At 39.4% G+C, this 22,411-nt stretch overlaps 2 protein-coding genes across 2 annotated transcripts in view; one reads left to right on the forward strand and one right to left on the reverse strand.

Annotated features, from left to right (window-relative positions):
* Window positions 1–434: 434 nt before the first annotated feature.
* Window positions 435–20,201, reverse strand: LOC137261271 (ubiquitin carboxyl-terminal hydrolase 44-like). The gene is made up of 16 exons (XM_067798992.1): window positions 20,128–20,201; window positions 17,637–17,778; window positions 16,198–16,275; window positions 15,864–15,904; window positions 15,392–15,550; window positions 14,546–14,596; window positions 14,108–14,174; window positions 12,753–12,940; window positions 12,070–12,241; window positions 9,876–10,015; window positions 8,423–8,572; window positions 7,836–8,071; window positions 6,636–6,704; window positions 2,567–2,669; window positions 2,086–2,273; window positions 435–934 (listed from the first exon to the last, which is right to left on the reverse strand). The coding sequence occupies exons 2-16, from the start codon at window positions 17,742–17,744 to the stop codon at window positions 642–644; spliced, it is 2,043 nt and encodes a 680-aa protein (XP_067655093.1). The 5' UTR covers window positions 17,745–17,778; window positions 20,128–20,201; the 3' UTR covers window positions 435–641.
* Window positions 20,202–20,229: 28 nt separating this feature from the next.
* The window catches only part of LOC137261204 (inactive phospholipase C-like protein 2), a 205,499-nt gene continuing 203,317 nt past the window's right edge, over window positions 20,230–22,411 (forward strand). The window contains exon 1 of the mRNA XM_067798913.1: window positions 20,230–20,693. Coding sequence (XP_067655014.1) covers window positions 20,435–20,693 — 259 coding nt within the window. The 5' untranslated portion in view covers window positions 20,230–20,434. The remainder of the gene's footprint in view (window positions 20,694–22,411) is intronic.

Below are 22,411 nucleotides of genomic sequence, written 5' to 3' on the forward strand. Positions count from 1 at the left end.
CTTCAGCTTGATAGCAGTGTAAGAATCTAAAAAGAAAAGTTACTTTATGCAATAAACAAGCTGTTCCCCATAAAGCTCATTAATGACTTATCAGCTTCTGGAATGTCAATCAACAATCGGGTACCATTACTGTTTTCAAAATGCATAAAAAAAATATTCAAAATGAGACTCTGAGAAAGTAAAGTGTTCTCCATTAAATCCAATGTGCTTTCAAAGAATATTTAATGACTAATCCTAAGAAATCAAATACAGAAAAATTAGTTCATATTTTTGCATCCAGGTGCTTAAAATACATGCACTATTCGAATATACACTGTTGTCACTATTGATACAACATAGACATATCTACATTAGTACTGTCATACTAAAAATCAGATATTTCCAAACTTTTGCTAATGAGCATCATTTACAATGTTTTTGAGCAGATTTTATCAAGATAAAATACTGAGACACAAATATGATCTCCTGTGTAGTCTGTAACTTTAGCCAGTATTCTGAAGCCTGAGTCACTATTCTAGCAACAAGTCTAGCTACATTTGTTTGAATACAGCATTAGAATTGCTCCGTGAAATATTTGCACCAAATCCCATGATGTACCATATAAGGTTCCTTGAAACTTTGACACAACCTTCAACACAATTTCACCACAAAGTTGAGCGCCTGCGCTTCAACCCAATACCGGATGCATCCTTGCATTTTGAATTTGTCAGTGAACTTGACAGCAATGGCTGTTTGAAGTTGAATGTGATTTCTTCATCCACTACCTGGGAGCAGGAGACTGATGAGTCTGTGTTACTGGAGTCTAAAGGCACAGCAAGGTCCTCAAATGGCACATTGTAATCCTGAGTATAGAACAAAATATAGGCCTGGGAGGCAAGCACTTCTTTCAAGGGACATAACTCTACCTTGGAGTCGTTGCAATGAATCCAGGATTCTGAAATAGTCAGAAGAAGATTATGACACTTGAATAGCTATATTCTCTTCCCACAGTGGTTACTTCTCACATCTTCCTACGTAACCTCTGTTCTAAAACGACCCTTTCATGGTGCGAGTGTTCAAGACTCGTGATTGGAGGCAATCAGATTTAGTAGTGCAAGCAGCGCCCTTGTTTCAAAAGTGATCGTTCGAAAGATCTTGGTAATTTCCGGATGCATCGTGAAAATTAGAACCTCTTCCCGAGCGCGATACTCAAATGTTTCTTCTAGAACTCAGTCATGTCATTTTTGTTTCTCCACATTGCTGACATTTGTCAAGTTGAATCTAAGTCGATGTAACACATGTTCTGATTGGACAGAAAAAAGGGAGATAAATCTGTTGCCATTTTTTGCCGCTAGGGGATTTTATGAGAACCGCGAAATGTGGCCGTATTAGAACAGAGGTTCGTAGGAAGATATGACAAGTAACCTCTGTGGGAAGAGAATGGAATAGCTAATAAACAGCAGGGATTGGGAAAGGCAGTTGCCATGTGTCATTTTGCACATTAGAAAAAAAAAATGGTCAATTAAAATTTTGAAGTTTACTATTGATCAAAGGGAAGCTGCCCTTTCTATATCCAGAAAATGGCTAATAATCCTGAAAATGGCCCTTTGTCAAAGTTCTCCTTTCCAATACCTGAAACAGCTTTGAATTACATTTTTCCAAACTTTACCTCAGCATCATATATTACACAAAGTCACTATGGCAAGCAAAATAATGCATCTGATTTGTAGGTCCTTGTATTTCCTTACATAAACTCTGTTATGAATCAACAAGCAAGTGTTTGAGAGAGCTTGAACAGTATTCATGTAGTGGTAACCACATAACATAAAGAACTGGCATTATATTATCATCATCAAATGACATCACTAATATCTCCATGTCTGAAGCTGTTCAGCCAACACTAGTTAATTTCTGTTCACAAACTAACGAAGATGAAAGATTTGGATGATATATACACCTCATGCCTTGATTTCCAATGGACTGACTTTGTCAAATATATCACAGTAAAAGAAATCTGAGGATTGCCAGAGATTTCAACTTTTATGAGCACATGGTCCAGGTCAGTCAATGCCAGAACCTATGATAGTGTACATGAGAGTGACATACCTGCTTCACTATTATAACAATAGGATGTGTAGTGACCAGACCCAAAACCCCGGCCATGATGGATGACTACAGAGGTCAGTCTGTATTGACATATATTGGGTATGTTTGTGCAGTACGGGGTCATGTTCAGCTCTTCGTCAAAGGCTACATGAGTGCTGATCTTTTCACGATGATTCCTACCAGACCATCTGAAAAAGGATCAAAAGTTTTAATGTCAACTGTCAAGCAGGCAATCTGTGGTTTATATTCTGTTATGTCATCAGTAAACAGACTATATATAGCCTGAGCAAACAAACAACCAGGTCACAACCAACCAAAGGTCTAGAGGGAAAGAAAATTACACGATTGTTACACAATACCTTTGGGATCATACCCAGTTCTTTGTTGATAAAAGCAAACACTATCTGACCTTGACGAATGAAAACCTCTGTGTGTTTTATTTTGCAGTATCGGGAACCATGGTTTGAATACTGGCACACACCTGAATCTCTTGAGATGAAGTCGCAGCACAGGGGGGAGTTTGTTTACCACAAACCGTTTCTGGGCATCAGTGTAGATCTTTGGCTTTGGCAGTCGACGTCTGCCTGCATCACAAACATTGCTGTCATTGCTTGGAAATGTTACACATCTAGATGATCCATATATGTGGGGGGACAGAGTATGACAATAATTAAAAAACAACATCAAGCACACTGAGAGTCCTCCTTCTCCGACAAAACTTCAACATTATCCCTTAAAAGGAATTTACTTGCTGACTACACTAAAAATCCAATTTCAGACAGTTTGAAGGAAATTGTACAAGTATTTTCTTTCTATAATAACTAGGAATCTATGCAAACAAGTCCTACCCCTAACAAGTTCCCTTCTATTTGAAGCGATTGTATAATATAGCCACCCCATTTCCAGTCAATACGGTCACATGACCAGCCATGCTTGTCACTCTCTCTGTAATCTTATGATCCCGACAAGAGAATTACAGCAAATACAGTGTGTCTGAGAGAGGCGGTTGGGAGGGCTTGACGCCATGAGTCAGGATAAGTATAAAATATCAATTTTATTCAGAAAATTACATATTTTCCTCATCCTGAATCATGCTTATCATGTTTACAGAATCTGATGGAAACAGCAGTGGGTCAGGCCACGATGGAATCTGTTGGCTGCCATGTAAGTACGTCCAGTACTTCCCTCCACTTCGGGAACTGTAATTTCAGCTGTAATTCAGTCCTGTTCTTCCAATATTCATCCGTAAAATGTGTGGGAGCTGGGGGGAATCACATCCAGTTGAATTTGTCTTATTGTGAAGCAATCATTGCCTGGAATATGATGATATATATATATATATATATATCAGCTAGCATCCTGCTAGTGTCTTATGCAACTGTATGTAAAGATTCCTATCAAGACAAGTTACAAGTACAGGGTCATAATCACTCATGCTAGCCTGTTTGAGACCTGCGCCTTGACTCCCAACCATTACACTCCACTGAGCGTCTTGGTCTCAATAAGTCACGTGATAAATGGGTGAGTGAAAATCAGTGCCTTTGTGGAACTGATGTGTGACAACAAGTGGCCCAAACTCCTGAATGCCAGCAACGTCCTCTGTGGCTATGTCCTATAGAGAGTGCTTCACAAACACTGTGTTTGATTTCCAAAATCAGCCCAAGAGTCAGCTGTTTCCATGTAGAGCGGGTGTTGACACCAAGACTATTAAGTCATGTGGGTTGGAAGTTCTTGGAGTTTTAAGTCCTGCTGCTTTTGTAGGCCCTCATTACAATGGCTTTCATCCATACTGAGGTAGTGTTGTGGGATATAAGTTTCTCAGCTGACAGGGGTATGTACTGTGTACAATTGAAGTCCACAGCACCTATTTCTGACATCTGTGCTGTTGTTGCTAGGGTGAGTAGAAACAGCATTTTCTGTGTCAACAGTTCAAAGGATGTCCGATCTTGTGGCGCGTAGATATCACTTGCTGGCGTACAACTTTCAAGTCCCAAGCTGGTGCCTTAAACCTGTGTTGTTGGTCTTATAGCTTGAACGAGCGTAGCAGTGATAGCAATTCTAGCTGAGTGCTGCCAGGTATGCTGATAGTGTAGAACCTTTAAGTCTTCTGGAAGATGACATAGGAAGTCCGCCATTTGGCTTTCAATGCATTGAAGCCTTTCTGTTTTGCATATATCTCAAATCGCATCCATATATCATCATAAAGGTTGCAAGTAGATCTGCACAGAGTTCAAGTGACTGCCTTTGCTGTTCTAGCGGAATATCCTTGACGTTTCAAGCCGGCTTTAATATGATCTATGCATGAAGCTGGAACAATGTTGAATTGCCATGTGTTTGTGTGGTGTGCAGACGGACAAGAAGGATCTTCCACTCTGAAAGTTTGAGCAATGGTTGTCTAGTTCCTCTATGACTACTGGGAACCATTCTCTTGCAGGCCAGTAAGGCGCAACCAAAGTGGTCTGTTTTACCTTCCCAATACCTCTCAGAAGGAACACTAGAGGGGGAACATGTAAGTGCTCAGTCATTCCCATGAGATGCTGAAAGCATCTGTTGCCCATGCAAACAGATCCGGTACTGGAGATACAAATGTTAGTATCTGACTGTTGAGCCTGGTGTCAAATTGGTCTATTTGTAGTGATCCGAATGTTGATGAGTCGTAATGCCTCTCCATGTAACATCCATTCTGTTCGGGATGGTCGTACAGGATGTGATAGTGCGCCGGCCATGACATTACGTGCACCTGGGGTGTGATATGCCTTTATATGGACATTCAATTCATTGACAATGTCGAAAAGTTGAAAGGTCAGCTGTAACAGTGTGTGAGATCATGTTGATCCTTGCTTGTTTATGTAGAACGCTACTTTAGAGTTGTCAGTGCGGACCATCAGTAGTTTGTTCCTCAATGCTGTCGACCACTGTCATACTGCATTGATTACAGCTTTCATCTCCAGGTTGTTGATATGCAGAATGCGTTCATTGCTTGTACAGGTTCCTGCAGTGACCTTGTGGTGTAGGTGAGCACCCCAACCTTGTTTGACTCATCTACATAGAGATGACTGTTGCAGACTGGCTTTGTCAAATAACTCCATGCACAAATGTTGTAATGGGCATAGTTGTGGTCTTCCCCTTCATTTCAAAAGCTGCTTTGAAGAATGGGCCTCGTTGATGAACTTGTAGACATCAACCACCCCAGGTACTTTCATGTGGTGAAGAGAAAATATCTCAGCATTGAAGGATGGGATCTGTTGATGCTGATACTTTGTCGCAGTATGGAAGGCTGTAGACAAGTTGTCCGATACTGTAGATATCAGAGTGGAAGTCATGGTGTCATAAGTCATTGTTGATCATCGCGTAGGTGATGGCGTCATTGGACTCCTTCGATGGTCTAGCCCATTTGAAAACCAAGATGAAATCTTTGAGTCTGAGAAGACAACTTACTTTCTCATCCTCTTCTGCATGCTGACGACATGTCCTTCTGCGAATGTGTTTGCGAATGGTCCGTATGGGTTGATGAAACTCATACCTTGGAGTGAAACTCACGTCTGTGTGCATCACTTTGGTGGTTGTTCTGTGAGTGCTTCTGTGCACAGATATATAGTATATAGATACGAAACAACTTCTGTATAAAATAATTTTTAACAAAGTTCACACCGAACAGTGGAAGAACATATACTATACATAACATGTGCAGATCAACTGCTGACAGCCGTAGCTGGCCAGGGAATACGATTTTTAAGTTAATACAAACAAACTAATACAAACCAAAAGCCGACATGATGTGGTTAAACAGGATCAAAATGGTCAAAAAGACCTTAGATGCCTTATCGGGACTCCAACCATCCTCGTTGGACGATGAAGGTGAGAGTGACAGGCATGGCTGGTCATGTGACCATACTGGGGAGAAACAGGTAGGCAACCGGTGAGTGATATTGTATGTCCGCTTCAAATAGAGGGAACTGAAAGGGATTTATTTCAAGTGTTCCACTATCTTCGCATGGAGGGCAGGAGAAAGTACAATAAACATGAGTCAGGATAAGGACAAAAATAAAAGACTGACTGCCCTTGTCACTTTCAAAAAAAAATTATGCCCGAAAAACCATTTTTCCCCTTTTATGCAGCCTTAGCCTTGGTTCACAATGTCACATTATTTCCCTTTTATCGCTCAGTGTCATTCTGTTATGATTCACTCATGTATTTGGTGACTCAAACCACATCCTTTCAAGAATTCAATTCATTATTTGTGGTCACAAAAATGTAATATTTACAAGTATTTTTAAGAGAGCGATTTATTTGGAACTAGTTTGTTGTTTATCTAAGGAGACATGAGACATGGAATATGGGAGTGAGAGTGTGTTTGTGTGTGAGAGTGAGTGTGAAAGTGTAGTATGAGTATGTGTGAGTGTGTATTCTTAATGTCAACAACATTCATGTTAGTAATTCTGAGTTTGAGAAACTCTGTCACAGTGTAATATATATACTCAACCGTTATCAGAGCTCACCAGTTCCTGTTTGAACATGCTAATGTTCTGTGCTGGGCAGTATATACTCACTGTTGCACTTGTCACAGCTGTAAGTCTGACTCTCCAGTGTTTCTGTCTCTGTGAACTTGTCCAACATTTCTGAAAACAAAATGCTATCATTACATCACCATGACAGCAAAAAGATGCAAACCTAATATAAGCATTGTATCAATTGGCCCTATTTAATTCATACAAATCAGGTATACTATTTTCTGACCCATTGGGTTCCATAACCCATGTAGAAAACAAATCTGTCTCATTTACTCAAACCTGACAGTCACACAAGTCAGATGGATACTTATTTCATACACATATTAATGCAGAGAAATAGTTCTGCATTTAAACTGCTCCAAAATATTCCAAATGTCATAGTATCTCCTAGTGACAAAATGAAACAAGAAATATTTACTACAGCAATGAAATTTTTGTCTTGTTATTGCAAAGTTCAATTCTGCACAATTATCACAATAACAAAATGAACTCAAGATCTGATGTTATACAATGCACTCTGTCTAATTCAGACCGCTTTTGGAATGTGTGAAAAGTCTGAATTAGATGGCAGTCCGATTTACACAGAAATTTCCTGCATCGATGCCACATCACCTTAATTATAGTTTACAAATTAGTGCTAATTGCTTCAAAGGAAAATTCACCGCTAGACAAAATACACAAACCAATCAATGGGTTCTTTATTCAAGGTTTATTGGTCAAGCAGACTTCCTGCTCAGTCCACATTATACAGCAATGTTTTTACTTGTGACTAACTTTTCGGGCAGACACTTTGGTCCGAAATCCAAAATAATGAGAGTCTGAGATACAGAGTTTTTTAATGAAGAAAACAAAGAAGAATTACGTCAGGACCATAAGTTAAGTCGAGTTTATACAGCAATCCAAGAAAGACAGAGGCCATGTTGGACAGAGTGCACCATACTATCAAAGGACAATTCAAATATGGCTCCTTAAACCTCATGGTGTTTCATGGTTTGGACAGGACCAAACCAGCTAGTGACTTGTTGAAGTTAGTTGACAGATTGTCAGTGTGCCCCAACAATGTGGATCATTGCCTGTGATATCAATCAATGGTTTGTCTTTGACACAATGTTATGTTATTATCATAGATGGACTACAGCAGAATACAAGGTTATTAAAAAAGGAAACAAACCAAAAAATAAACCACATCACCACCAAACAAACAGAGAAGCAAGCAAGCAAACAAAAACACCCACAAACCTGTAAGCTGGCAGACATCATTAGCAACCTTCTTATTGGTTGAGGTGAACTGATACCTCTCGGGAAACTCAAGTGACAAATCCATGAATGGTTCCTGACGAGAGGAGACATTCCTGCAGGTCATACACTTCACCTGACTCGTCAGCTCCCCCTGGAACAGTTCCACCATCATGTTTGGCTTCTCCTCACACTGTGGCACAGTGGAAGCTTCACTCTCCACCTTCTCTACCAACTCACTGTGAACCACATCAAGATAAAACACATCACATCCTGACGTGTCACAGTATGGTACAGTTTGATAATATGTGCTTCGAATTAAAAAGAGTATCTACATCCTGGATGTCTTCTACTGTATTTGAATACTGAGATCCACTTTATAATCAAGTTTTTAAAATAAGGTATGCCATTCGAATGCTGACTTCCAAGCTTAATTTGAAACAATTCATACTAATCAAATGCTTATTTCATTGCACACACAGGTAGAAATTCATCATGATAGCAAAATATTTTGAGAATACTCTTAAGTGATCACAACAAAAAATCTCTAAAATAGCATCATGACTGTGGAAACATGGGTGACATCTTACCAGAGAAACTCCTGTGCATCATGCTGCGAGTGACCCTTGAAGGTCGGAATCTTGCTCCACACTGCTTGCAGGAACGCATGGGGACTCACTTGGGCCCACTTCCCTGACCATAGCACCCGCAACAGACCATGCAGCTCCTGGCTGAGGGAACTGGAAACAGGGAGCAGACAGTAAGACATGGAAACAAACTGTGAGAAACTGGGAAGACAGTGGGAAAAAGGAACAAATAGTGAGACACAGGGAACAGGCAACAGGGCACAAGGCCGAAGTTGGTGTGACCTGCAGCAAGATTACCCCTGTTAAGTGACATGCATCTGAGCACACATGGGCTTGCAAACTGAGTTTCGACACCTCACTCTGACATAGCATACCAAATCACTACAGTGGAAGCTGTCTAATTTGGACTCCACTCGGACCAACTTTTGTGGTCGAATCACAAGGAGTCTGAATTGGACCAGGAGATATGCATGCACAGTACTTTCATGATGACAGAAACGACTAAATGAATAAATGAACAAATGAACAAGTAAACATGTACTGTATAGATTAATTTATTTATTCAGTGATTTGACTGACAGCATGCCAATGCTTTACTAGTGGAAATAGTCCCTCAGGTCGATTTGTTTGTGTTGTGTAAACCACTGATTCAGTACAAAGTTTTGCGTCACTGTTTCTAACAACAAAACACATTGCAGCATCCTGTCATCATGGGTCTGAGCAAAATACTTGATTTTTCGTAGCATCTCAAGCACATCAGGCTCCTCGGGCTGATCGTCATTGGGTACTCTTAGTCACACTCATGTGCAAAGCAATCATTTCACGTTCCCAATCTTCGTCAGGATTTTCCGTTGGAATGTCATTGTCAAAAGTCACATAATCATCCTGAACTCATGAATGATATCAGCTTGGCCAAGGGGATATCAAACTGCTTTGTTAATTCCTTTTGTTAATAGTTATCATCACACATGATAATCTGTTTGAAGTCAGTAATTGGCTAACTACAAAGCACTTCTGGCTAAGGCAAACCCGCTAGTCTGAGTTAATTAGCGATGTTTTCATAGTGAATTACCTTGAAGGGCAGAGATTTCAGTCGGAAATCCGAGTTACATGAAGTCCGAGTTAGTTAGCCTATATGTAATGATAACATAGTTTACTTCTCCCAGGACCAACAATTCGGTCTGAATTATTTAGAAAACCGAGTTACTTAGGGTCCAAGTAAGACCGCTTCCACTGTAATTGACTAATCTTTGTTTATCCTTTTATTGTGAGTACCAGGCAAGTACTACAACAAATACATATTATAACATTTTCAGGCATAAATTGACTGGGCCTCAAGTTCTTACCTTCAGCAAGCAGAGGTTGCTGGAACTAAACCTGCAATCCCAATATAAATGTAACCACAAGTCCATAATGACACTGACAGTGAACCAAAGAGAGAAGAGTCCTCACTCACATGTGTTCCTCATCCTCCTCCAGAGGCAGGGCACCAGCAGGCTGGACATCCACTGATGAGACGTGTGTACCCCCTCCACTCAGACCCCCCTCTTTGTGACGAAACTTGGGGGTTGACACGGCAGTGGGGGTGTTCAGGTGCTATATGGACACACAAATATATATCAGTTAGAATAGCTATCAGTGTATCACTTTAAACATCTATGTAAATTATACTACTGCAGTAAAGTAACTGTGCATTATTTGATGCTAAGACAAAAAGATAACAACATAATAAACAAGAGTCATCAGAAGATGAAAAATCCCCCCGGCCCCCACATATTTGAAAGTACAAATCATCTGACAGTTACACTTACAGTTGTTTATTTAAGACTAAGTTTGAAACGTTTCCATGGAAGTCATGAAAAATATAAATGCCATATTTCTGTAAACAGCATTAGGCACCAATTCAAGATCTGTCTCATATATCTGCCAAGATCTGTTAAAAGATATGAAATGGTTTTCAAGTTGTGTTCTGAAAACAAAGCCCATCCTACTGAGGCTAAGTCAGAATTGTTACCATGGAAAGTCGGAAAACGATAAATCACAAAAATCCATAAACAGCAAAAGGTACCACATCGGGGTCTGTCACACATATCTACCAAAGTTTTGCTGACAGATATTTGGAAGTTTTTGAGTTGTGCTCTGGAAATGAAACACACCTCTCTCTCACTTTTGAGACTAAGTCCATAACATTTCCATGGAAACTGAGAAAAAATGAAATCACAAAAACCTGAAAATAGCGAAAGGCACCACTGTAGGTTCTGACATGTATATCTTCCAAGTTTTGCAGAATAATATTGAACGTTTTTTGAGTTCTGCTCCGCAAATGAAGCCCACCCCATCATTACACTAAGACCAAAACGTTCCAAGGAAAAACAAAAAAAAGAAAAAATCACAAAAATCTGTAAATAGCAAAAGGCATAGCCATAGGTTCAGATTATTATATTTTTCAATTTTGGCCTAAAAATACTGAACAGGTTTTGAGTTATGCTCCAGAAACAAAATGATTACAGTCTAAGTAAACTTAGCCTCAGTGTATTTCGTTACATTCCACCACTGAATCTAACAAAACCTTATGGGAGGTCGTGTCAGGTAACCTTTGAGTGGCCTGTGACCGTCCAAACAAACGCGAGACGATTAAATAGATTTAACCAATCAGACGACGACTACTATTTAGGGATGATTTCAAAATATTCAGGTCACTGACAGGGATACCTACACAAACAAAAATCCGCATATAACACAGTTATTTGACCTGCAGTATATACGTTTTGGGGTTTCTGTTGACATGGTTACCATTAGCTAATATTTCCGCAAGATGACATCCTTGAATATTGCCAAAAACAGTATTTTCAGTAACTGTTTACTCACCGTTGTCATGGTTGTACGTACGCTGTGTGCATAACCCGGATGCTACCGTACGCTAAATAGCAATCGGAATTGTTTGGGCACGAACCTTTTCAAGATAAAAAGTTCAAAAGGTATGTGCGAATGTCCACTTTCGCGATTTGGTAAGCTGTGTTCTGATTGGTAAATCTCAAAGGTTACCTGACGCGACCTCCCATAAGGTTTTGTTAGACTCAGTAGTGGAGTGTAACAAAAAGTACTGAGGATAAGTTTACTTAGACTGAAAATGATTACTAACGGCCGGAAAGGCAGACGAGGCATTGACTATATTCCCCATCATTAGAGTCTGTTTGATTCCATTTGAGACCAATGAATTGCTCACTAAAATATAATAATTGCAACAAAACCAAATTTTGCACAGCCACATGAAATCGACAGACCAACTCTGATGATGTGTCTCATAATTTGGGACACCCGAATAAAAAATGTTGTTTAACAAACGATCATCATCACCTTTCACTATTTTGTCACCTTTCGCTATTTTGTATGAGGAGGGGGGCGGGCACTTGCTGGTAGAACAGTCAGGTGGGCAGGCAAGATGCACGTGTGAAATTGAGCTTTTCATAAAGGCATACTAACATACATAATAATGAAGATAACAATTTTCGTAATTCACTGTTTAGCTAATTGTTTGGCTGACTATCTTGAACTCTGATGGTTCCTTTACACTGAACCCAGATCAGTGCTCATGGACCATGACCCCACAAGGTTGACCATTAACTTGAACCCCTATAGTTTGTACTCACCTTGAAACATTCCAGTGTGTCAAGCCTCTTAAGCACTCTGTTTGATGTACGGACAGGGGATGGGGACGGCATCATTCTGACAGGGGACAAGTCTCGCTGGGGGGTGACAGGGGGGCTGAAGCCATTGTGGAAACTGAGGTGCAGGAAAAATCGACGCAGGTCTTCTATATGTCTGTAACATCAATGAAGTGTTGCGGATATCAATGAGAACCAGAGTGCTTTGGCAATCAGATCATGTATCATGTAATCAAATCATCATGCTTTTGTATGTAGTTTCATACTTATCAACAATATCATAGCAATAAACGCCAAGAGCCTGATCAAGTCAAACCACTGAGAAACCTACAGCCTGTGGTATGTTGTTTATACTCACTGTAGTATGGAGTTGTTCGAGTTAATAAATAGTGACTGTAGTATGGATTTGTTGGAGGTGTTAAATAGCTATTATAGTACAGAGTTGTTGGAAGTGGTTAATACTGACTGTAGCACGAAGTCCTTGGTGGGTTATACCAAACGTAGCATGGAGTTGTAGGTGGTTTGTAGTGACTGTAGTATGGTGCTGTTAGAGACGGTTTCTACCAACTGTTGGTGCAGGTCTAAATGGTTCATTCTGAATGTAGTATGAACTTTTTGGTGGTTAATACTGAATGTAGTGTTGTAGGAGGTCTTTGGTGCATACTGACCCTAGAGCCTGTAGTATGGAGTTCATGTAGCATGTGTTGCCAAGGTTTCGGAGTCCAGTGACTCCTGGTATAAGGGTCCGCTTCCTGAGGCTGGGTGAGGTGGGGGAGACAGGGGAGGCGGTGATACTGGCTGAGGGACTCTGGGAGGTACCATCGGTTCTTGCCTTCTTGGCAGGAGTCTCTACTCCCTGCAAAAAAAATAGTTCAGTTATGTACCCCTCAAACACAGAAAGGTATCATGGGATGATATTTCAGTAACATCATGGCTTTGCAGCCACAGTTCATATTGCAGGAAAGAAAAGGGTGACAAGGATAGTTTCTGATTCTGTTTATACCCGTATGTATGGAATTGCAGGCGTATGTACATGTCTGGTTTGTAGGACTAGGAGGAAACAGATGTTCCCCCTTTTAGTTGACTATTATGATTGGCATGCGTTGCTGCTAAACACCTGGATCTTTGTCAGACTACAGCAAATATAACAAGTAATGACTCAAAGTGTGGTATATATGACACATGTATCCATTCAATATGATCTAAAGTTTGTTAAAAGGCATCACATCGAATTGCGATTTCATGAAATCTGACAATCACTTCACATTATTTCACCAAAACTTGTGTTAAGAAGAGAGATTACAAATTTGAACAAAAACTGATTGAATTATAAACAAAGTAAGGTGTGATGACATGGTATTTCTGATGTCACATGCTTGGGAGGATATCTCTGCACTGAGACAAAACCGTCAAGACACACTAACTTCTGTTGAGCTGTTTTGTTTCCAACAAAAGTTATTAAATGATGACAAATTCCCCTTGTATTGTGACTGGTTATTCAGTCTTGTATAAAGATACAGCCAGATAAATATGAGCTGCTGATAGCACCATCTTGTGGTGATGGCTAACAGAGCAAGCTCCCCTGGGAAGAGTTCCACTTGGGGAGGTAAGTATTAAGGATAAGCTGACAAAATCATTAATGGGTGTAACCGAACAACCCTGTCCCCTTCTAACTTTGACAGAACAAAACATCCGCTTGTACTATTAGTTTTGGAAACATGATCTAAACAAACCTGTCAACATAAATAGAATCAAAGTCAAGCTTGTCATGAAAAGGCATAAATTAGGAATGCTGCAACTCCCCAAATAGCATGAGACAGCAGTTGACCACCTGGTCTTTTGGATTTAAAGTTTCATGAAAGGCTTTGTTTCAGAGGCATGATCTGTACAGAAAATGTTTACAAGCACATGGATGAGGTGAATACTCCTATATATCCCCCTGTAGTATATGGTACAGGAATTAAATGTGTGCTCTCTGTTTACACCTCTGAGCTTCAGAGCAAACCTTGAAGTCTATACTCACTGCTGCCATGTGTTTCTGCCATATCAACATGTGCCATTTCACAAATACTGTTCTCATCAATGTTTTCCTGTAAAGAGCACATGGACGACATAAAAAGTAGGTAAGTCCTACTCAAATCAAACATATCACTTAGGCAGATTAGTTTTCATACTGTGTGCAGGTGAACAAGGTTCACTTACAATTTTGATTTTTTAAATAATGGATAGCTCACTTCAGGCGGATAGGTAAATAAATGAAGTGAAAATAGAATAAAAATGGTCACCGGAAGAAAACTTCAAGGAAAAGCTGGATTTTCAGCAGCCTTTTGATATCTGATGAACTTCACATAACATAAATTCAAGGAGTGAGTTGAGTTGTACGTTACCATTAGCAAATTTCCAGAAATATCCATTAGGAATGGACAATGATATGACGATGAGCTAAACAATGCGATCTTACCTGTAATGACAATCTGCTGTTGCAAGCTTATCATTTTCATCTGCATGAGTTCTGCAAAACAAAATTATTTGAAATATCAGCCTGATAAGATTCAAAGATTCAAAAGTAAAAGACTAAACTCTCTGCAAGTGGGGACGATGTTAAACGAATCATTTCGGAGCCCTTGGGAATGCATTCGCAGAAGAATAGAGATAACTTATGGGAGAGTTGTCGGCTTACATCTTGGATTACGATTGTGGTGGACCTCACTTTACAATCTAGGGAGTCCTATGATGCCCTCACCAACAAGATGATCTATGACAACTTGATATCTTGACCTTCCTTTGCGGTTTGAATGAGTGAAGTTTTACGCTGCTCACACCAATATTCCAGCTACATGGTGGTGGTCTGTAAATAATTGAGTCTGGACCAGACAATCCAGTGATCAACTACATGAGCATTGATCTGCGCAACTGGGGACCAATGGTACGTGTCAACCATGTCAGTCAGTCTGACCATCCAATACTGTTAGTCGTCTGTTACGACAAGCATGGTCACCTTTCATGGCAAGCATAGGTGGCTGAAGGCCGATTCTACCCTACCCTGGACCTTCGCACTATTTATAGCCAACAAGAAAATCTTAACAAATCTGCATTAACTGGTACACAAACAGTTATTATTCACAAGTTTTCACATCAATATATAATGAAAAAAATCTTCTGAAAAGCAAGACATGAGTTGAAAATCTATTTATTGCATTGCATTTGCAGAACAATACAATACTGCCTTATCACACTATACTGCTAGCTACCATGCTACATCTCAAAGAGATGTTCATCCCTGTTGCTAACAATGTTTTCCACTCACCTTGATTCAAATCCGGAGTAAGAATAAGATCGTAGCAGTCTCTGCCCTTGTTTTTCAATATTGTCAAACGACTGTGTTTCAATGGCACTGAGTGCAGACCGAAGAAGGGTGATGATCCTGTCCGAGTTGTCATTCATTACATACTCGTCACAGGCATAGCTGAAATGTTTGTGAGAGGTAGAAAACCTTCCTCAGCTAAAACTAAGGTTCTATGGAAAAATCTTGAACTACGACAATGTCTTTTAGGTTACAGTAGTCGACAGGCCCTGATAACAGAAGAACAGCTGAACTTAGAATTGCTTTCTTAAATTTTCTTCCAGCAGAATCTCCAATGGGATGAGTTAGGATGCCAGTGTTAAAATCACCTCTACTGGAATTGCTAATTAAGTCAACTGAATTATCTGACACACAAAGCAGCACTGTGCCACTGTATACTGCATTGATACCTCAAGGTAGAACTAGAAGTACTCACCAGTAGACATATCGGTCATTCACTTCCATGGCAATGGGGTGCTGAAAGTTATAAATTTTAGTTTAAATACATTATTAGATACTAACAATCACATTTTATAAAGATCTTGTCAAATTTCAGACTTAACAGAATTCTGTTTAAAGAAACATGTCACCCTGACAATTTTTCCTGAATGATACGGTTTCAAATTACATCATGGGCTTTCACTTTTAAGTGAACATTTTGCTGTGAAATTATAAAAAGAAGGAGAAACACATTATATGTCTTAAAACAAGGTACATGACAAAACATGGGTTCTAATTTACATGAGGTCTGCGTTTCAGGTGGGACTTACATCTGTGTCCTTGAAATGGGTGAGAGCATGTTCCTCATTGAAGCGTCCGCAGGCCACGTTGGAGCAACTCAGGCATGCCTGGAGGTGTAATGCAACAGTCAGACCTAAGTACCCTATACAGTTTCAGTACCACATACAGTCAGACCTAAGTACCACACTTACATCTATGTACCACATACACAGTAGGACCTCAGTACCACATATACACTCAGACAGACGTACCTACACACAGTTACATCTTTGTACCACATACACAGTAGGACCCCAAGCTCCAAATATACACTCAGACAGACGTACCTATACATTGTTATATCTAAGTATCACATACACAGACCTACGTACCTATACACAGTTATATCTATGAACCACACACACACACAGTCAGACCCAAGTACCTATACACAGTTACATCTATGTACCACACACACACACAGTCAGACCCAAGTACCTATACACAGTTACATCTATGTACCACACACACACACAGTCAGACCCAAGTACCTATACACAGTTACATCTATGTATCATATACACAGTCAGTCCTAAGTACCTATACACAGTTACATCTATGTACCACACACACACACAGTCAGACCCAAGTACCTATACACAGTTACATCTATGTACCACACACACACACAGTCAGACCCAAGTACCTATACACAGTTACATCTATGTATCATATACACAGTCAGTCCTAAGTACCTATACACAGTTAAGTCTTTGTACCACATACACAGTAGGACCTAAGCACCACATATACACTCAGACAGACGTACCTATACATTGTTATATCTAAGTATCACATACACAGACCTACGTACCTATACACAGTTATATCTATGAACCACACACACACACAGTCAGACCCAAGTACCTATACACAGTTACATCTATGTATCATATACACAGTCAGTCCTAAGTACCTATACACAGTTACATCTATGTACCACATACACAGTGAGACCTGAGTACCTATACACAGTTATATCTACGTATCATATACACAGACCTACGTACCTATACACAGTTATATCTATGTACCACATACATAGTCAGACCTAAGTACTGTTGTGCCCTGTTTATCCGAACACTTGTCTTTTTATTGAAATTGTCCGGAAAAACAAATTTGGTAGTCGTCTCTTACAACAAGCATGGGCGCCTTTTATGGCAAGTATGGGTTGCTGAAGACCTATTCTACCCCAGATGAATATACCCAACATTTAGAAGGACACAGGTACAGTCATCACTGATCCAGGCATCTCATAACATTCAGCAAGACATAGGTACCCCTACACAATCACTACTGATGAAGATATCCAAAATTCAGCAAGACACAGGTACCCTGTATACAGTCATTATAGGCCCAGGCACCTTTAAAACAAATCGAAGTACCCAATAATGCAGTGCAAGACCTTGGTATATATATTTACACTTACCCAGACTGACTCTGTGGTTCCACACATGGCACAAAGCCACTTCTCTGGGTTGAGAATGGAGTGGTTTAGTGCCAAGCGAACAGAATTCAGGTGTTTGCAAACATCCATACTACCACAGTTTCAGTCAGCAGTTGGTACATGTCTACAACAAAGTAAGAAGCATACCAATTACTTACAGGTGCAGTTCTTAACAGCATGTTTAATGAACCAGTGTTTGCTGAAGTTTTTGTACGAGTGCATGCAAAAATAAAAGTATAAATATGTAGACCAATTAAAAAAACTTTAATTATGAATCATTTCAAAATTTATTGGGTTGTTTTTGTATGTTGCTGTTTTAAGGTACTTTTTAAAATTAAGTAGATCAAGAATCAATGCCTCCAAAACATGTATGCAAATTATTTTTTGCATGTTTTTATCATTTTGTAACGTGAAAAAAGCATGTTTCTGTGTTAACATGAACACTGAAAATGCAGTGGCCCTTGACTGATAGCAAGGAAACCACAACTGACCACTGATCATAGTGATACTGGCACACTGGAAAAAAGAAAATCAATTCACACACAAGACAAATAATTGAGGACTTAATCTGCAATCACTGCATGAAATAAACTACAGTTTTATGTGAGACAAACAGTACATTTATCACAGTGTCACAGTAAGACAAGCTGACATTTTTATAGAGTCACATCATTGTGTAACTAAAGCTGAAGAGGTCGTCGACACAGGTACTACAGAAACGTACCCCAGTGTATCCTAGCCAAGGTAAATGTACAGTATCGTACCCTAGGACAATCCTATTCTGCACTGGAATCAGTGCTGAACTGGTTTCTCGAATGAGTATGTGTACTTTTATTCCTGCCTTCAAACCGTGGAAAAAAATGCAGCATGGCAGTGCGTGTTCATCTGGAAAAACATATTACCTTTCTTCGGCTTGTAGAATATCAGCTCCGTATTTGATTGTGTTATAATACAAGACTAATGAACCAATTTTTAATGCCCAGAAAGCGCTCAAAGTCAGGCGATTTGGAACAACACCACAAACCGGTTTCGGTTTGGGCTGTTGTTTAGGGTACCGGGTACATTTACTTTGGCTAGGGTACATTTCGGTATACAGAAAGGTACCTGGGGTACTTTTCTATAGCACCTGTGCCGACAACGATCCCTTCAGCTTAACTAAAAGCAAAACCATTTTTCCATCTGTTGGTATGGTTCTGATTTTGGTAAGAAATAGAGAACACTAAACTAAAACACATTCCAATTTCGAAATTTCATCATTTGCTGTAGACCTGTTGCCAAACATGCCCTGAAAAATACTTGAATGTGGGCAAGTACCTGGGCTTGGACAAATACACTATGAACTTGGCAAAATGTCACTTTTTACACAACTGTATGGTTTGAGTATATTCCATCTGGAATATGTCACTTAGACAAATAACATACCAGCATAAAGCAAAAACACATACTATAATTTTCGTAAATATTTCAGTGGCCACAGTTAATTGGATTCATGAAGGAATATAGTTCGATTCATCAAATATGCGAGTGAAGGAATATAGTTCGATTCATCAAATATGCAAGTGAATCTATCAGAAAAAGAAAATACCATGTCTGTAATGGCAAGTCTGCATGCAACACAAACTGGCTATGACAGTTTGACAGTGACATTCCCCCTGGTCAATATAAAGCATGAACAATCATAGTTATGAGAGGTGGTAAAACATCCTATGTTACAATGAACATATTCGTATCTCATCAATGTACAGACCCCACGATGTAAAGACTATTTGAGTTCCTACAAACATGGCTTGTTAATCAACATATGATAAACACTCACAGTTAAGACACTGGATTCTAATGAGGAACCTCTCTTGTTTTAGTTGTTTAGGGCTAATTTTAGAACTAGGCCAAAGTGATACAAAGTTTTTTATACGTGCTAGTGTCACCAGACTATCAAAAACGTCGCTTCCTGCACTGGCTGCAGTTGTACAATCAATTTCAAGAGGCAGGAACGTTTCTTAATAAAAACTCGATTTAATCGAACTCTCATTGTTTGATTTTCCATTATCGATATTTCATGGAAGGCCACGCAATGTTTTGTCTTTGTTTTAAAATCTTACACTTTCGTCTTGTGTTCAGATTCTTTTATGCTGAACGATTCGGTTAAAATATTTTCAACAAAGCCAAATTAATTTGCCCTTCATCGAAAATTACGCCTGCACGCAAACATACATGTGACTGATTGTTTGTCGAATTCTTCAATACAAAGGCAGCAGTCAGTACGGTGAAAGTGACATGACAGCTTGTCAACTTCTCGTGCTCGTCTTCTAACTCAAGAAAACACGAGCGACATGTCAATGATTTGACGTCTGCATCGTTCATATCACGTGACACAACCACAGACCATAATTCAACTCTCTAGTTAATTCATAATCATACAAACACATAAATGAACACTGCAGCTCTACTGCTGTCTTTAGTCTACAATACTAACACAAGTTGCCTCCCTGGAGCCATCTTCGGGAGACGTAAGGCGGCCATATTCAAAACAGCTAGCTATCCCATAATGCGGTCCTCTCGGCAAAGTCCATTATTCAAATAGGGGTGCCGGTTCTGATAGAGCTGTCACTGCCGATTCTTCACCTCGCAACACGACAATAGTGGCAAGGTGGGAACTTGGACGTGTAAAACTAATTAAAACCGCAACGAATGATTGGTATCAAGCTGATCTAAAAGTCACATCAATTTTGACATTTCTACCCTAATTAATACAATTGGAATGCTCCAAGGAAGCACGAAAGATGGCGGACGATGTGCAAGAGTCTACGGAACCGGTGGAAATACCATCTGAGAAACCAGAAGATGTGTTTTTGAATGGCGATTCAAACAACAAATTGGAAGAATGTGAGGATCAAAATACTGAGTGTGACTCTGAGTTACCGGAGAGCGTGTTGCCGAGGAGAAGCAGCCTCATGAACAAGGATGCGGGCAACAGGCGTCCTCAGCGAAAGAAAACAGTATCATTCAGTAGTATGCCTACGGAACGGAAAATTGCAACTGGTAAGAAATATGCATGCAGTATCTTAATTTCAAAAATGTCTGGCATCCATTTGCAATTTGCACCATGCCTCCTCTCAGTTTCGAGGCGCGTCATTAATGTTACAATCGAATCGAAGCTGCCGAACAAATTTGCAAAGAGTCAGTGACGCTGGGAGGAATGTATCTCATGCTGTGCACTTTTATATAACATGAAATTGACAAGCTATCTAACTGTTTGTTCCCTCCAATATGAAATGTTTTGATGTGCGATACTTACAACACGTTTGTGTGTCAGCATGAAATCGGCATGCTTTATATGCTAACACAATGGTAAACAAACGTGTATGTAAATAGCAGAGCGGCGTGTATCACTTCCCTGAGGGAAATGACCAGGGGAAACAGTCGATCGCCAAATCGTTGATGTATATTCCAACCCTGTGGGATGATTGTCGCATGTACCCACACAACTATAACTGATGGCCTTGAGACATCATGGAAACGAATTTGTTAGCATTTATAACTAATTTGATGGTGTTTGTTTAGCAATCTATAGCTGGCAATAAATCAATGTTACTATTGTTAGCTTTGTGGATAGTTACTTTGAAGCCTGTGTGGTTCTTAATTTTTAATTGGACTATTAGTTGTTAGTTTTAATGACCTCACTGACTTTATAGTACAGAAATATACCAGCATCCTTCTATTTTATCCTGCCTCGTGCAAGTGGTGTGTATTTCAAGCTTGAGTACACATTAGCTGGATTAAAGCGAAACTGTCACAGGATATATTTGACACATAGTAGTGCTAGTTTAGTTTTCTTTCAGGTAGCTTTCAGAATTTAGTTATAAATGATGTTACTTATTGGTTATCCTCCATACATGATAAAACATGTAAAACATGTACATTTTGTTGTCACTTTATGGAACAAATGTAGTTAATCCGTAGATTATTCTGTGACATGTGCATTTTGTCATGAGTTACTGACTGACGCAAGCTTTTCTGTAAAATGTATCATAGTTTTTGACATATAGAGTGGATTATTCTTAAGGTGAAGCCTGTCAGACTTTTATTATGGTCAGTACCGTAAACTGCAGGCTGAAACTAAATTAAATCATAATTCCGAGTTCTCAGTTGAACAGAGAGTGGTAAACGTCAACAGATTGTTTTACTTTTGGTATGGGAAGACTGCTTTTTAACATGTTGAGTCAGAGCTAGATTTCTGCCCGAAATAAACTCTGGCTTTCATGACCTGGAATCTTCTGAATTAGCTCTATCACATAAAGTTATGTTAATCATAGTTGAGGTGACATACACCGAAAGCCGAATTAGCAGGTTTGTTTTCTGAACCATCATACTTTGCCCCAGAGTTGGTTCTTTAAATTACAAGCATATCAATGCTTCAACTCTGTAAGCAGGAGATAAAGATGACATTTCTGTACTCATGCATCTGATAATGTACACACAGGTCTTTATCACATTAATGTTCAATTTATAATTCAAGCAGTTTTATCTGAAAGCCATATCTTAACAATTCCAAACATGCTAACCAATTGTAGCTTGTTGTACAAGAATGTAGACTAGGTAATCCACGAGAAGCATATTTTATAATTTCAATTTCATTTTTGTAGGCAAAAGAATATAGATTTTCTGGTTGACGAGGAATTTTCAACTATGTCTAATAGTTGTTAAGAGCCCTGACCTCTACAGGCAGCAATGTTATTATTTAGCAATGCTAATAAAGA

The sequence above is a fragment of the Haliotis asinina genome, chromosome 14 (assembly GCF_037392515.1).
Source record: "Haliotis asinina isolate JCU_RB_2024 chromosome 14, JCU_Hal_asi_v2, whole genome shotgun sequence".
In the NCBI taxonomy this organism is placed as follows: Eukaryota; Metazoa; Mollusca; class Gastropoda; order Lepetellida; family Haliotidae; genus Haliotis; species Haliotis asinina.

What these genes read in the sequence shown, in the direction of transcription:
- LOC137261271 (XM_067798992.1), bottom strand. Translation starts at nt 17,744, where the DNA reads ATGGATGTTTGCAAACACCTGAATTCTGTTCGCTTGGCACTAAACCAC. An exon ending in ACAGCAGATTGTCATTACAG is followed by an intron (nt 14,175 to 14,545) that starts GTAAGATCGCAT and finishes TGCTCTTTACAG; the next exon opens with GAAAACATTGATGAGAACAG. An exon ending in TCCATACTACAGGCTCTAGG is followed by an intron (nt 12,242 to 12,752) that starts GTCAGTATGCAC and finishes TTGATGTTACAG; the next exon opens with ACATATAGAAGACCTGCGTC.